Source organism: Morone saxatilis, unplaced genomic scaffold (genome assembly GCF_004916995.1).
Source record: "Morone saxatilis isolate NCDOM2014 unplaced genomic scaffold, NCSU_SB_2.0 Contig22, whole genome shotgun sequence".
Taxonomy (NCBI): Eukaryota; Metazoa; Chordata; class Actinopteri; family Moronidae; genus Morone; species Morone saxatilis.
In genome coordinates this window covers 21,200,828-21,214,448 of record NW_023339785.1, presented here as the reverse complement: position 1 = coordinate 21,214,448, position 13,621 = coordinate 21,200,828, and the positions used below count along the sequence as shown (strand labels likewise).

The 13,621-nt window shown below is 40.9% G+C and overlaps 1 protein-coding gene across 1 annotated transcript in view; it reads right to left on the bottom strand.

The window, feature by feature from the left end:
• The window catches only part of gpc3 (glypican 3), a 90,058-nt gene that overhangs the window by 72,188 nt on the left and 4,249 nt on the right, over nt 1-13,621 (bottom strand). The window contains 1 exon segment of the mRNA XM_035669500.1: nt 7,460-7,621. Within this exon segment, the coding sequence (XP_035525393.1) occupies nt 7,460-7,621 (162 nt within the window).

Below are 13,621 nucleotides of genomic sequence, written 5' to 3'. Positions count from 1 at the left end.
TTCTTCAGTTCCATCATCATCAGCTCACTATTATTAGTGTAGTTGCTTGCTACTGTTGTTGCTGTGCACCTGGTCTGTCTGTCTTTGGGTCTGTTTCTCTTCTCTCTCCCTCGCTCTCTCTCTCTCTTTCCCCCCTCTCCCCTCCTCTCTCTCTCTTCTCTTCTGGTCTCTCTCTCCCCCCAAACTGGTATGGAGGCAGGGACGCCACCCACTTAATGGGGAAGCCGAATGGGGTCTTGTCCTTTTTAGGTCTTCTGGCCTCTTAAAAAGGGGTTGGGCAGTTTTTTCTTGGCCCTCCCCCCCCGTCGCCAAGTGGCTTGCTCATGGTGGTACTGTTGGGTCTCTGTAAATGTTATAAGGAGTTCGGTCTAGACCTGCTCTATTTGAAAAGGGTCCTGAGATAACTTCTGTTATGAATTGGCACTATACAAATAAAATTGAAAAAATTGAATATCTTTTTTTTTTTTTTTACAATAATTCTGTATGTATACAGTATGTCTCACAATTTGAACACATTCACTTTATCTGTTTCTGGTTTAATGTAAAAAACAGCAGGATTCATAAACAGAAGCTCGAGCCTAACACACATGGGGAAAATGTGACACAAAAACACATATTAGATTCACTTGCAGACTATGAAAACTTAATTCAATGGCAAACTGCATCTATTTTGTATTTACCTCTGGTGATTCATTGTTTGATATTAGACTGCAGACTGAATAATGAGAGGAAATACTAAGAAGGGCTGCATCACTGGTGCGTTTGCTGTACCTGGATGTTTTGGTGCTTAAGTCTATATTCTTCCTCGGGCTCACAAACACTAAAATGTTCTCTGAGGCTGTTCACTGCAAAGAGACCCTGAGACTTGATCCTTTGTGGCTCCTGAGCACCGAGAGAAACCTCAGAACTCAAACAGACAGTATTCTCAGCATTACGCTGCTTTATTAAATATCAATCTGTACAACAGTTTGCCAGCCCAGCAGAGTGCTCAAAAAGTCCCGAAAAATCTCATTACAAGCAAACTAAGAAGTGACGCATAATGATAAAACACAGCAATTAAGTTAAAATTAAATTAGGAGTTGATAGAAGAAGATGTGGTAATGGCTGGAATACCCCATCTGGTAAACGATGCTCGAAGGAGCCCATTGGACATAGCAAAACTGCCTCTCCCCATCATTAAGTTATTAGATTAGCCTGGTGCAGCGAGTAAACAACTTCAGAAATCTCGCAGCAGGCATATATCCCACCAGTCCTCACTGTTATTGGATTATTCCGGGAAACTTCTCCAGAAGACAAAATGACTCCATGGAGAGCGTGAGGCAGGGGATGATTATTGGAAAGCAGATGATGGGAAGAACAGAGGAAAGGCCTGCTCAGGCCAGACTCCTGGAGCACTTTGAATCGAGCGGATGGCTAACGAGCAGGAGACAGGGAATGGATGCAGAGGGCAGCGAGATCTGATTTTGATTATTGGCTGCTGCATGGAGAGGCAGCTCGGGCCTGCCAGGTTCTGCATCATCCGCCTCCTGCCACATCTCGTTTGGGTTACTGCCACAGCAAACGTCCATTCAGCACTATCAGAGACAAATGAGGGCAAACTCCTCTCAAGGTCAACAACCACCTCCACAGGGGCCACAGGGGGTCTGCCATTCTAATTCCTTATACACTTAGAGTAATTAAAACCCATCCAGAAGAAGCAGGGGAAGTCGATAGAATTTTTTGAGACTGCTAATGAGATGCTAATTTGTTGGCCCGCTAGGAATGAGGTATGAGGAACTCAAGGACACAAAAGAAGATTTATTCACACTTCTGTTCGGTCAACTTTTTCAATTATGGTGCGTGTGTGTCCTAACAAGATATTCAGCGAGCTTGTTGAGCAGTGTACACCACAGGTTGTCCAGTGTCTATATGTTTGATAAAAAAGATATGAGCATCCTTTCAAGCTCCTTCCAAACTCCTGATCATTTACAGAGCGTCGCCCCTGTGAGTTCAGAGTAAAGTGGAGAGAGCTCCCCTACCTCGCAGCAACGAGTGAAGCCACATACAGATCGCCCTCATGCTGCCTGAAAGTAGTCCAAGTCAGACCTGTTTTCGAACACCCCACTGTGCCAGCCTTCTATGGACTCATTGAGTCATTTCAGGAGCACCAGGCTGGCTGTCCCACTTTTTTCTGCAAATATCACACAGACTCTCTGATATCTGCACACACACTCACACTGCTCAACTTTCCTCCCCACATATTTGACTTTATAAGCAATCGGGCCAATCCTGTCCTCTCATGTTTACTAATTGGGTTTGCTCTTTGGACTAGAGTGTGACTCCCCTCTGGGTGAAGACTGTTCCTTGGGCTGCAGAGGAGCATCGAGCTGCGATGAAACTAAGTAGATAGCCGTGTGGTCTTGTTCTCCCCACCAGCACTGTAGTCAGGAGAGGCTCATTTTATAATGTGTGATTTTACACAAGCACCCATCAATGAAAAAGCACCCAGATCCTACCTGCGCTGCCACTCAGCCACAGCGGCATTCAGCTGTTACACAATAATAAACTCAACAAATCATTTTTTAAAAAGTTAAATAAAAGCTTGTCTCATTAACAAAGGAGGATAATCTAATTTCCAATCTGCAGGCTCAGGCTGAGAATCACAACAACGGATACAGCAGCGCTTCTCTGAAGGACACATCACTGGGGAAATAACAACAATTAGAGCTGCCAATCACCCAAAATGCCAGAAGATGGTTTTGGATGAGTATCTGCTTGGTCGGGCAGTTATAAAGGGGGTACAGATAGAGACGATGGGTGAGGGAGAGCAGAGATCATGAGATGTGCAGTATAATCACATCACAAATCTGTGCTTGCGTGAGCTGAGCCGCAGCATAAAGACTGTTTTTGGAATTGAGTTTCAGCCTCAAGGTAAAATTGGATGAGTTTACCTCAAATCTCCACACATCTAATTAGGAACTCACTGAAAACAGTCTGTTTAAGTACTGTAGTGCTCAAACTAAATTAATAAAATGATTAGTCAGGTATTTCATTGACAAACTTTTGGTAGTTAATTACTTGTTTTAAGTGTTTTTTCCGTTCTAAGCATGTAGGAGAATCTACGGTGGTCAAGAAACGCATGAAAGGCCAATGTTTGGTTTGGCTTATTCTAAGGTAACAAAAACACAACAATGCTTATTTCCAGGTCATTATACACAAATGAAAACATACCTATGAATATTATATTTAGTTTCTGCCAATAGATCCTCCTAAATGTGACACACTGGACCTTTAAGTCCTTTTTTAACATTTGTTCTGTTTCATATTATTGTAAACAGTGAATACATTTTGAAACATTAGATGAGAGCAATTTTTTTAAAATTAAAGTATCAGCTAAGTTGTAAAATGTTGATACTGGACATATTGGCAGAAGGTTCACTGACACTGACAATGTATTTCATTTGTTTTCTAATTTTGCAATACAATATCCCCACATAGCTTCTACACCACTATTCAACTGTTTAATGGTTAAATTTAGGCACTAACAGCACCTGCTTAAGGTTAGGGAAAGGGCTTTGCACACCCACCATCCACTTCAACCACCTCTGAATAAATTGTGGCCGATAGTAAATGTAGCATGTCCTTCTCTGGAAAACATGTTGCCGGTGAACATGTCAGGCAGCAATTACATTTCCTTTGAAAGCCAAACACCAAACAAATTAGTAGTACATCATTTTAAGGAGACCTTTGTGATATGCATTTTTCACTATTTTTCAACACTGCATTAAAGATCCAGCGAGTAACATTTAGGAGGATGTATTGGCAGAAAGTGGATATAATATTCATAGGTATGTTTTCATTATTGTCTGATTATTTGTTGCAGAAAAAGGGATACAGACAGATTGAAAAAACAATGATAAGCATAATCCGTGAAGTCTCTAGAATGGGTAAAACCCCAAAAACCTAGATCCTATAGACACTGATCCTTCCCATAATGCAACTCAGTAGTTTCTATGGTAGATCCTTCATGTTAGTAGACCACCCATTTAAACTTTACAGTCCAGGATGTAAAAATTTGACTTGTTCTTTGTTCCCCAGACTTTGTGTGTCTTTACTGAAGCTAAGCTACTTATATTGCTTTACACCTCTAAAGTGGAGGCTGGAGAAGTGTAGGTGTGAATGATTTTAGAGTTATTGGACATTTTAGAAATGAGAGAGTCACAAAAAGTAGGCTGATGTCAGTAATATAGCCATTTTTGCTGATGACTAATTAGTACACATTTTTAATAAAGTAATGAGTAACACCGGTACTACTCAAAGTGAACTTGATGTGTAAACTCAGTGTAGTGGCCCTTTAAGTACTCTTATGTCACCCCTCAGCGCTGACTCAAAACTCTGCAATAAATTTCACGTATCAAGTTATCTCCAGGCTGCTCAATGACGTGCAGAATCACATACTAATACACTCCTCAGAAATATTGAACTCCATAATTTATTTTTTAAATTAAATTCTCGGCATGCCCAAGATCGGCTTCTCATTTTAAAAGATTAGATTTAAAGATGAGCATCCTGCACAGGTTTACGGATTCTCGTTTTGAACTAAATTGACAACATCAGGCTATTGAGCACGAAGCAATCAGAGCACACGAGGGAAAGATGGTGTTATGATCTCACTAATGTGAATCAAAATGAAATCCAAGAGTCTGTCACATATCAGAGTGGATGCTGCAGTTTATCCATTACGTAGTTTTTCCCTAGTATACTATAAAGAGATCAGCCAAGGCTCATTAGATTGTCAAATGGCATATGAGACATTCTGCACAAGAGGCATGCATCGTTAGAAATTCCTAATGCCTTACCTATTTCCTGGTATTGATCTTGAAGAAGCCTAATGCTAAAGCAGCCTGTCATCTTACTGCTTAAAAGACAAAGATAGACAGAGCCATTACTTTTTCTATTGTTTTGAGAAGTTGACTTCAAAAGGGTAAAAACCTCTGGTGTTGTCTGAGGCTTGGGAAAGCGGAGCAAGGCAGGTGGAGCTGGAAGGGATGCAGGGATAGAGAGAGCGCTCAGAGATGGGAGATGGAGGAGTGGAGAGGGGAAGCCCTTTGATCTCTGGCAGAAGTGAGTGCTGAAGAAAAGACACAGAGAGCAGCAAAGAAGACTGCAAACAAGGCATGCACACAATTCCCAATAGTAGCACAAGCGCGAGAGGAAGAGACAGACAGAGGGAGGGAGACAGAAGGAGAAAGAAAAGTCAAGCAGATCGAGCGAGACAGAGATGGAGAGAGAGAATGACAGGGTCAGAGAGAGGGAGAGAGAGAAGAAAAGAGAAGAAGAAAGAGAGGATGAAAATGAAGTAGAGGGAAACAGATAAGACCAGGATGTTAAAAGGATTTCAGTCCGGGGCCGTTTGGGGAGTTCTCTCAAGCCCTATGCTAAAGCAATTAGTATTGAACCCCTTCTAGGAAAGTGCAGCCAAACCACAGCAGAAGTCTCTAACATAGTTAGTGTGTAACAACCAAGTCAAGCAAACCCCACGGTCCCCATTAAACCCAAGTTTTAATTGGCATGTCAGGATGGTGCTGCGTTTCACAACCAATGAGTGTGCGCTCTGAAAAAAGTTGGCCCTGTGAGTCTGCACAGCCCACTTCAAGTGGAAACCCCGAGACAGTAAACAGAGCGGCTGCGCGGGATTGAAAAGGCCTGTGCAGCGTGATAACAAAAGCTCAACATTAAATGTGAAAGGGATATATCAAAACAACTGTCACTAATATAGTTTCACTGTGAAGGAAAAGTTGTTGCCTACCTCTTTGTTGTCCAGGAGTTTACTCGAAACCAGTTCTTAAAGTTTACAACTGTCACTTCCAATTTATGTTAAAGTTAAAGAATGTTTATGTAAGTTTGAGTGTAAACATTTTTAACTTTTGCTGTATTGCACAAGTTGTGACACGAGGGAAACAAAAACAGTGTCAAATGGGAACTGTGCCTTGTTACCAGGGCGACTGTTGCAGGAAGGACTTTTTTTCTTGTAACACAGCGTCGCTGCATGTGCTAACTGCTAATGAGCTGCTGCCACTAGTATAGGGATCATCAGCTGTACTGTACTGTGAGCTCGAAGTACCCTGGGAGGATTGTTGAGCTTTGGAAAAATTATAAATAAATAGCAAATAAATAAATAACAAACTTTTCTTTTATCTTTGCTGTTCTTTGTGAAATACTGGATGATTTGACCTCTCTGAGCATCAAAAGGGTAAAATGTCTCTTTGATCCTAACAATTCACAATCATCTGAAACATAACCACGCAGTTTTTTGGAAGGGGTCTAATGTCAAAAAGGTTGCAACCACTGGTTTGATCTTTTGATTTTTGATTTTTTGGTTTGTTTTTCAAGTAAATTCATAATATGGAAAGTAACTCTTAACTATAGCTGTAAAGTAGTATTGTAAGTGTAGTAGAGTAGTAATGTAGTGGAGAAGAATTATCAAGTTGCATAAAATGGAAATATTTAAATAAAGTACTAGTATCTCTACTAATTGTACAGAAAAACAGTAACTGAGGAAATGGTCTTCCACCACTGGTATCAATTTTCTCATCTAACTCTAACAAGAAAATTAAGAAGTTGTAGTGATGTTGAACTATTCCTTTAACAGAATTATCTAGAAGTAAATTGGAGCAAATATGCACGTGCTCCATTACGTTCAGTATCAGCTGGGATTGTATTTTGCCTCCAGTGCAGCCTCAGTTCTTTAAAGCAACAATTCAGCAGGGAAATACTGATTTGACAGCGTCACATAGTTCCTGCTGACTTTTATAATATATCTGCTTCCACCATGAGAGCAGGTGTCATTTCACTGTTCAGTTATTCACTTTAGGCAGTCACCTGCCTCGTGTACCTTCATCCTCCTCCTCAGCTGACAGCAGTTGAACCTCAGTGTTTCCAGCTTTGACTATATGAACATTTCTCACAGTTTCACTGTTATTTTGAAGAAGTCCGTTAGCCAGAACAGTCAGTCTCCTCTGACCTCTCTCATCTGTGAGTCCTTTCCAGGACCACTGCTGACTGGCATTTTCCTCTCTGTGAATAACAGCCATCGCTGACTGCAGTGCGCCAAAATCTCAGGAGGCTGTCACTTTCAGGAACAACATGTCTGGCACAGACAGCCGCACTACATCTAAAGTCAAGTCACTTTAACAACACATCTCTGCCATTCTAACATTTAGTTGAGCAGCAGCTGAGCGTCTCATCCTTGTCTGCGCGCATTATGCTTCTTCTTTATTTATATGTGACTCACCATCTGGAGGAGTGAGCTGCTGACGTGAACAGGGATGCGTAGCCAAGAAAGTGGAAACTGACTGTCTTGATTTGAGGACATCAATTATCAGTTTAAAACTGTGAATATGATGTTTTTCTTTGTGCTAGTTTAAAAAAACAAACATCTTGTTGGTTTGAGATTGGGCAAACTGTGCCCACTGCTTACCTTGGAATATGGCAGCATTCTGGATGATAAGACGTTTGAGTTGAGCACTGACAACCTGCAGACCAGACTCCATGTTGCTGCGTGCAGCTACCTGATACCGCTCCTCCATCTTCTTGGAACAGCAGGTCGGGCCCTTGGTTTGGCAAACCTGCAGATCCGCACCTGGCAGGAAATCAGCAGAGACAGGACAAGAGTCTGGATGAGCAGAGGGAAGGAGCCGCAAAGCTTCCTTAACACATAAAAAACGATTCAGCTGTATCATCTGCATGCTAAACACAGGGAAACACTATCTACAGCAGATTCTAAAGCCTTAATGAGCATGTGATCATTATGTAGAGGCTGTGTTATTTAGCAGGGCTGAAGTCAAAAATAAATTGCGCCTAAAAATGAGTCATTTTGATGCACATTTAAGCAGTACACCAAGGCTATGTTGTTCTCCTCAGAGATCAATTTGGTCAACAGAAACTTTCCCACCACTTCAGGCTACACTTTTCACACAGAGGATCAAAAAAAGTATTTTCTAGGCGCAAACATGAGAGCCAGGAGCAGTTCAGCGTGCAGACAAACATACCCAGGTTTCAGCATGCTTTCACTATATATGAAATTAAAAAAACAGCCATGAGTAGGATGGATCGAAGGTGATGAAATAACATTTCTGCACCTGGCCACTGACACTACAAGTTGTTTACACAATTAATTGGATTCCCAGAGCTCTTTTGAAAGGTGTAGATGTAAGCTTTGCAAAAGCGAAATTAAGGTAACGCGAATGTGTCATTGGGGCCATGTAGCTATACACACCGGATCAAAGAACAAACGCCCAGAAGAAATTATTTCCATTGGAAAAAATCCCAGAAAAGTGTGAGATAACCAACTATGAGGTTGGAATTCAGTCTGATAAAGGATAGCAAAGCTGCCTCGGCTGCTGCAACAGTGACGAATGCACCGCAGCTTTGTGTGATGATGCTCTGAAGGACAACTTTGACAAAGAGCCTTTCTTTCTTGTTTTGTTATGTGAACATGTTTCTTCTCATAATATCAAATAAATGCTGCAAAAAGTAAAAAAAAAACATTCTAAAAGTTTAAAAAAGAGAGTATATTGAAGTAGTGGTCTATATAGCGGTATGACTTAAAATTTGTATTGTCACATTTTCTTTTGTTCGGGACAGAAAAGGGGGGGAGAAAGAGAGAGGGGACGACAAGCAGAAAAGGACCACAGGTTAGACGCAAACCCATGACCGCTGCAGCAAGAACTCAGCCTTGATACATGGACCCCAGCACTACTAAGTGTGTTACCAGTGCACCTACCAGTATGGCGGTATATGGAAAATTCACATCATATGGGGAAATTAAAACCAGTATACCGGTAAATGGTAAGTGGTATATCGCCAAGCACTATACTGCAGTTAAAACTAATGGGGTTTTGAATTAAAAAGGGAAGCACAAACATTTATGTTGCAGTTATCACCATTCAGTGTCAAAACACCTCTAATGAAAAAGAAAGGTCCAGTGGAATAAACGCTTTATATGGACAAGCGTATTCCCAAATCATTGCTCTAAAATGATGCACACGCAAGACATCGCACAGACATAAATAGGGCACAATCTGATGTTTAAATACAAAGAGGAGTTCCCTCTCCTTAGTGCTTCCCCCTCTCTCTCTGTCCCATGTGGCTGTTGAAAGCTTCAGCGGAGGCTGCAGTTGTAACGTGCCAAGCTGCGTCGAGGAGTTGTCTGCAGGATCTGCTGCCTGAGAGGCGTCAGTGACAAGGGCCTGATTGATGGTGTGGTAAACAAATGTCAGGGGAGTCTGCCAGCTTCAGCTGCCATTGCTTGGGGAGCGGAGGATAAAGAGGTGGAAGCATAGAGATTAATTTGGAGGGAGGGCTCCGAGTGTGAATACACATATATATATATATTTATATCAGAAAAGTCTTGATAAAAAGTGTGTCAGAAGACAGAGGAAAGGCTTTTGTCGAGGCGAAGGCTTTATCTTAATATGAAAAGTGAATATCTCTATTGGTTTGAGTCTTTGTCACTTTGAAATCTTCAAACAATCGATCTTCAGAAATAGAGCTCAGACTATAACAATGAAAACAGCAGGCATGGAGGGAAGTTAAACTAGCAGGAGATGCAGCAGAGTGACAGTCTTGATAATTAATAAGTAGTGAGGAGTCAAACAGAGAACAGCTTCGGCTAACTCCCTTCTGACTCCCATGGCGGTTTAAGTCTAATGAGTGAAACAGGCAATAAAACTGTCACGCCGCACCTTTTGTATGCATACTGACAGGCTTAATATCTTAAATCAATACCGACAAAGGACTCCTGACAGATAAGATCAAGTTAATTTCAGACTGCAGGGGCAAAATTATTAAGCTGTCAATAGCACCATAGGTGAGGTGAGCGCGGCCGGTGCAGAAAAGAGACGGGGATTTAGCAATTATCTCTGCCAAAACAGACACTTTCATCTGCACGTTTGTCGTTTTGCAGATGATAAATGCGTTTCATTACAGGAGTTCCACAGCGGTGCGGAATAAGTAAAGGATTCGGCAAGAAAATGATTCCCCGTAGAGTTTCACAAATAATAAAATCACACCGTCTAAATAAAGCCTTCTTTCTGACTGACAGATCACTTGGGAATAAGCTTCCTGCGTCTCTTCTTTGCTTTAGGCTCAACTCTCTTTCTCCTCCCCCATCGTTTTTTTATTCCTTGTCATCCCTGCACAGTTTTGTTCTGAGCTTGTTTCACTTCACCTACCTTGAGCTTAATAGCTATCGGGCACAGAGAGCACCTTTCTATCAGTCTATTATTGGTTAATTAGTCGATTTTGTGTCCTGATGGCCAATTCTCTCAAAGAAAATGAAGAAAGACAAGGTGGCGGGCTAGGAGCAATTTAGATGTAAATTTCCTCAACATACAATCTCAGTCCAAGGTGACGCCTTTAAATTATTACGTACTTTCAATCAATACTTTGAATTGGTGAGCCAGACAATTCGACATGCAGAACAGCTGCTGTTTTCAAGAGCGTCAAGGTCTTTGAATGCCTTTTTAGAAACACATTGATCGCCCTTCAGTTTGTCACAGCTTTATGTGACAGTCCTTCGCTGTTTCTCTCATGACAGAAAGTTTCTGTTGAAATGCCACGGGTGAAAACTCCATCAGGGGCTCAAACAGTCGTGTGTACACAAAGACGAGAGGTGTCCCCCTCCTTCTCTTCTTTAACAAGCTCGGGGACTCCAAGCCGAGGGAACGGGGACAGCCACAAATACAGTACGTTTCTCTTACTTTCCCAGCACCAATTAGAAAGCTATCACTATGCAAGTTTAATGATGGAGACCATGGGGGAAAAACAAGTTGTATTAAGATATAGAATATGTTAAAAGCTGTTCATTATGAGCATAAATTATACATCAACTACCAGAGTTGAGTCGAAGCATGTGGGACTCCTTGGCTTCCTCTCCAGGGCAAAATAAGCCAGTGTCACTTTGTAGAGACAATAAATGAAATAAAGATTTACAACCAACCTAAGGAATAATAATATCATTATTAATAGCTACTGGGGATGACAATTGTTTTAAGTATTTTTAGTGCTTTGCTCACTGCTCTACTTTAAATCGTTTGATGAAGCAATAATTTGAAACCTGGAAGCATGAATGTGAAAGAGCCTTTTTTCACATAAAACAATGAGGTAGCAAACACAAGTGCCCTTCATTAAAAAACAGAATAAACGAAACACAAACCAGTGCTTAATAAGACACAAAGACCTATCGCTTCAGGTTAAGTTGATCCCACCTATTGGCCGCTGTCTGCTGGCATTTAAACAGCAAGAGTGTTTGTTCTCTGTTGCTCAGATTTTCATGATAAACAACAAGACCCGATGACCTGTCCCCACAGCTAATTACTGGGAAGTCTCCTGGACTTTTTTTTAATTTTTTTTGCATCTTGCTAAACAACATGAAACTATAATTGTTTCAGCTCAGAGAGAAAAAAAACAACTCTTCCCTTGCAGGACCACTGTTGCTGTGGCTCCTGTTGAAATAAGTGGCAGCTGTCAGCCCTGCCTCCAGCAAACTAGTATTACTCTTCCACTTAGTGAGAATCTGATGCTCCTCTCATGAATCAGGTCAGCCGCTGCCGTCAGAGATCCACCACCACATCCTCCGCTCACAACCACCGCTGACACTGATAGAGCAGCTTTCACACTCATGTCCCGGGGTAAGTGCTTGTGCGCCTCCTGCACATACGAAACAATGGAGTGAACTGACACCCAGCCTCCATTTCACCTTCAGACACTACAACCACCCACAGCAACAGCCACAACAAAGACAAGAGTGGTACTCCTACAGCACAGTTAGGGTTTTTGTTTTTTAATGTTGTTTCTCTGCACTCACTCCTTTTTGAATCATGTTGGTGGAAAGAAAAACTTTTGTTTTTTGGTGTTTTGCCCCCTGGCACCACATGCAGCATTATTAGAATTCTGCTCTGCCTTCCTGCGGACATCTCTCTGAATCAGCAGCCTCCCCCACACAGTATCAATACAGGCTACTTCACGTCTCCCCATCACACACAGAAAGTGATACTTCCCCCGTCAATTCACAGCTAGGGCACCCTCAACATTTAATTTCATAAATCTTTTATTTGCTGTATGCCTCAATGAAGAACTCGTGTTACATTAAAGCTGCACAACAAGCCCTCTGTTTCGCATGTATTCGCCAAATTTTTTGAGCAAGCAAAGTTCAGAATAATTACAGAAGATGTAACTGTGACTGAAAACCTTCAGCTTATTCTGTATAAATTAATGACAAGGATGTATAATGGATGAGGCATGACAAGGGAAAAAAAAGAGGATAGGACCAAAAATGTACTAAATATATGAGAAGTGGCTGCATATTTCATGCTTTTGAAAAAAGTCAGCTCATTAAGACAAACGTGGAAGAGCTAGGATTTATGGAGATCCTACCTAAAGTACAAGCCTTGGGCCATTACTCTGTCTCATCCTGGATATTACTTTTGAAAGTTTGATGTATTGCTTAAATATTGTCCAGAATGATGATTGGCATATCAATGTCAACACTGGATAACATGCCTGGAAATTTAATGTCACCTTCTTTTGTAAAAGAAGTTCCAGTGAAAGAAAAATATTATTTATTTAGCAATAGAATGAGACTTTACAGGCTTTTGAAAATAATGAAATATTTTCTGTGGATGTGGATCTACACAGAAATCCTCCACAAAACCTGCATATATTATTAAGTATAAGAATGAATGAAAGCAGTGAATGTGATCATTGTTGATGATGTAATATTTGGTAACTATTTATGCAAAACAGTAAATCAATATTAGATTATTCCAGTGGTTCGGGACCCTCACACACAGACACAAGAGAAAGCAGAAAATGCACACTTGCGCTCCATTAAACTGTGTTTATTTTCTCAAACTTTGTGCTTATTTTCCTGTGAATTACTGGTTAATTTTACCCTTAATAATTTAACACTCTTTGGTTACAACCAGTAGGAATATGCAACCACGAGTAGACGGCTCTTTGTTTTATGGGGCTACGAGCCAAAAAGGTTGGGAACCGCTAAAATGAATTTTACAAGGTTAACATCACTTCTCTCTGGATTTGTGCCTTATCGTTACAAAAATGTTGGCGCTAATGTGAAGAGACTTCTCTAATTTACTGTATGAAAGACTTCTTGTGGAACAGCCAAGGCCAAGTGACATCCTCGCTGCAGGCCTTGCTAAATTAAATATAGTGATTTGGGGATATGTTTAAAAAAAATATTTCCCTCCGCAAATCTAAACACTACAGAAATATTTTTCAATTGAATCTGTTGCAACCCATTTCTCACTCACTTTGTTTTGGCTGTGAGTCCTGAAATCACATTATATTTTGCTACAGTTGTTCCTAAAGTGGGGTCTTGAGATCCCTCTGGGACTGTGAGAGGTTTGGAAAGTCTGCGAAGTATCAGGAACTGTTTAATTGTTAGGAATGTAAAACTTTAAAAAAGCATTTTTTCTCCAAGGTTTAAAGGTGTGTTTAAGCATGTAACATTTAGGAGGATCTGTTGGCAGAAATGTAATATAATATTCATAGGTATGTTTTCATTAGTGTATAACCACTTGAATATAGGAACTGTTACCTTAGAATGAGCTGTTTTTTT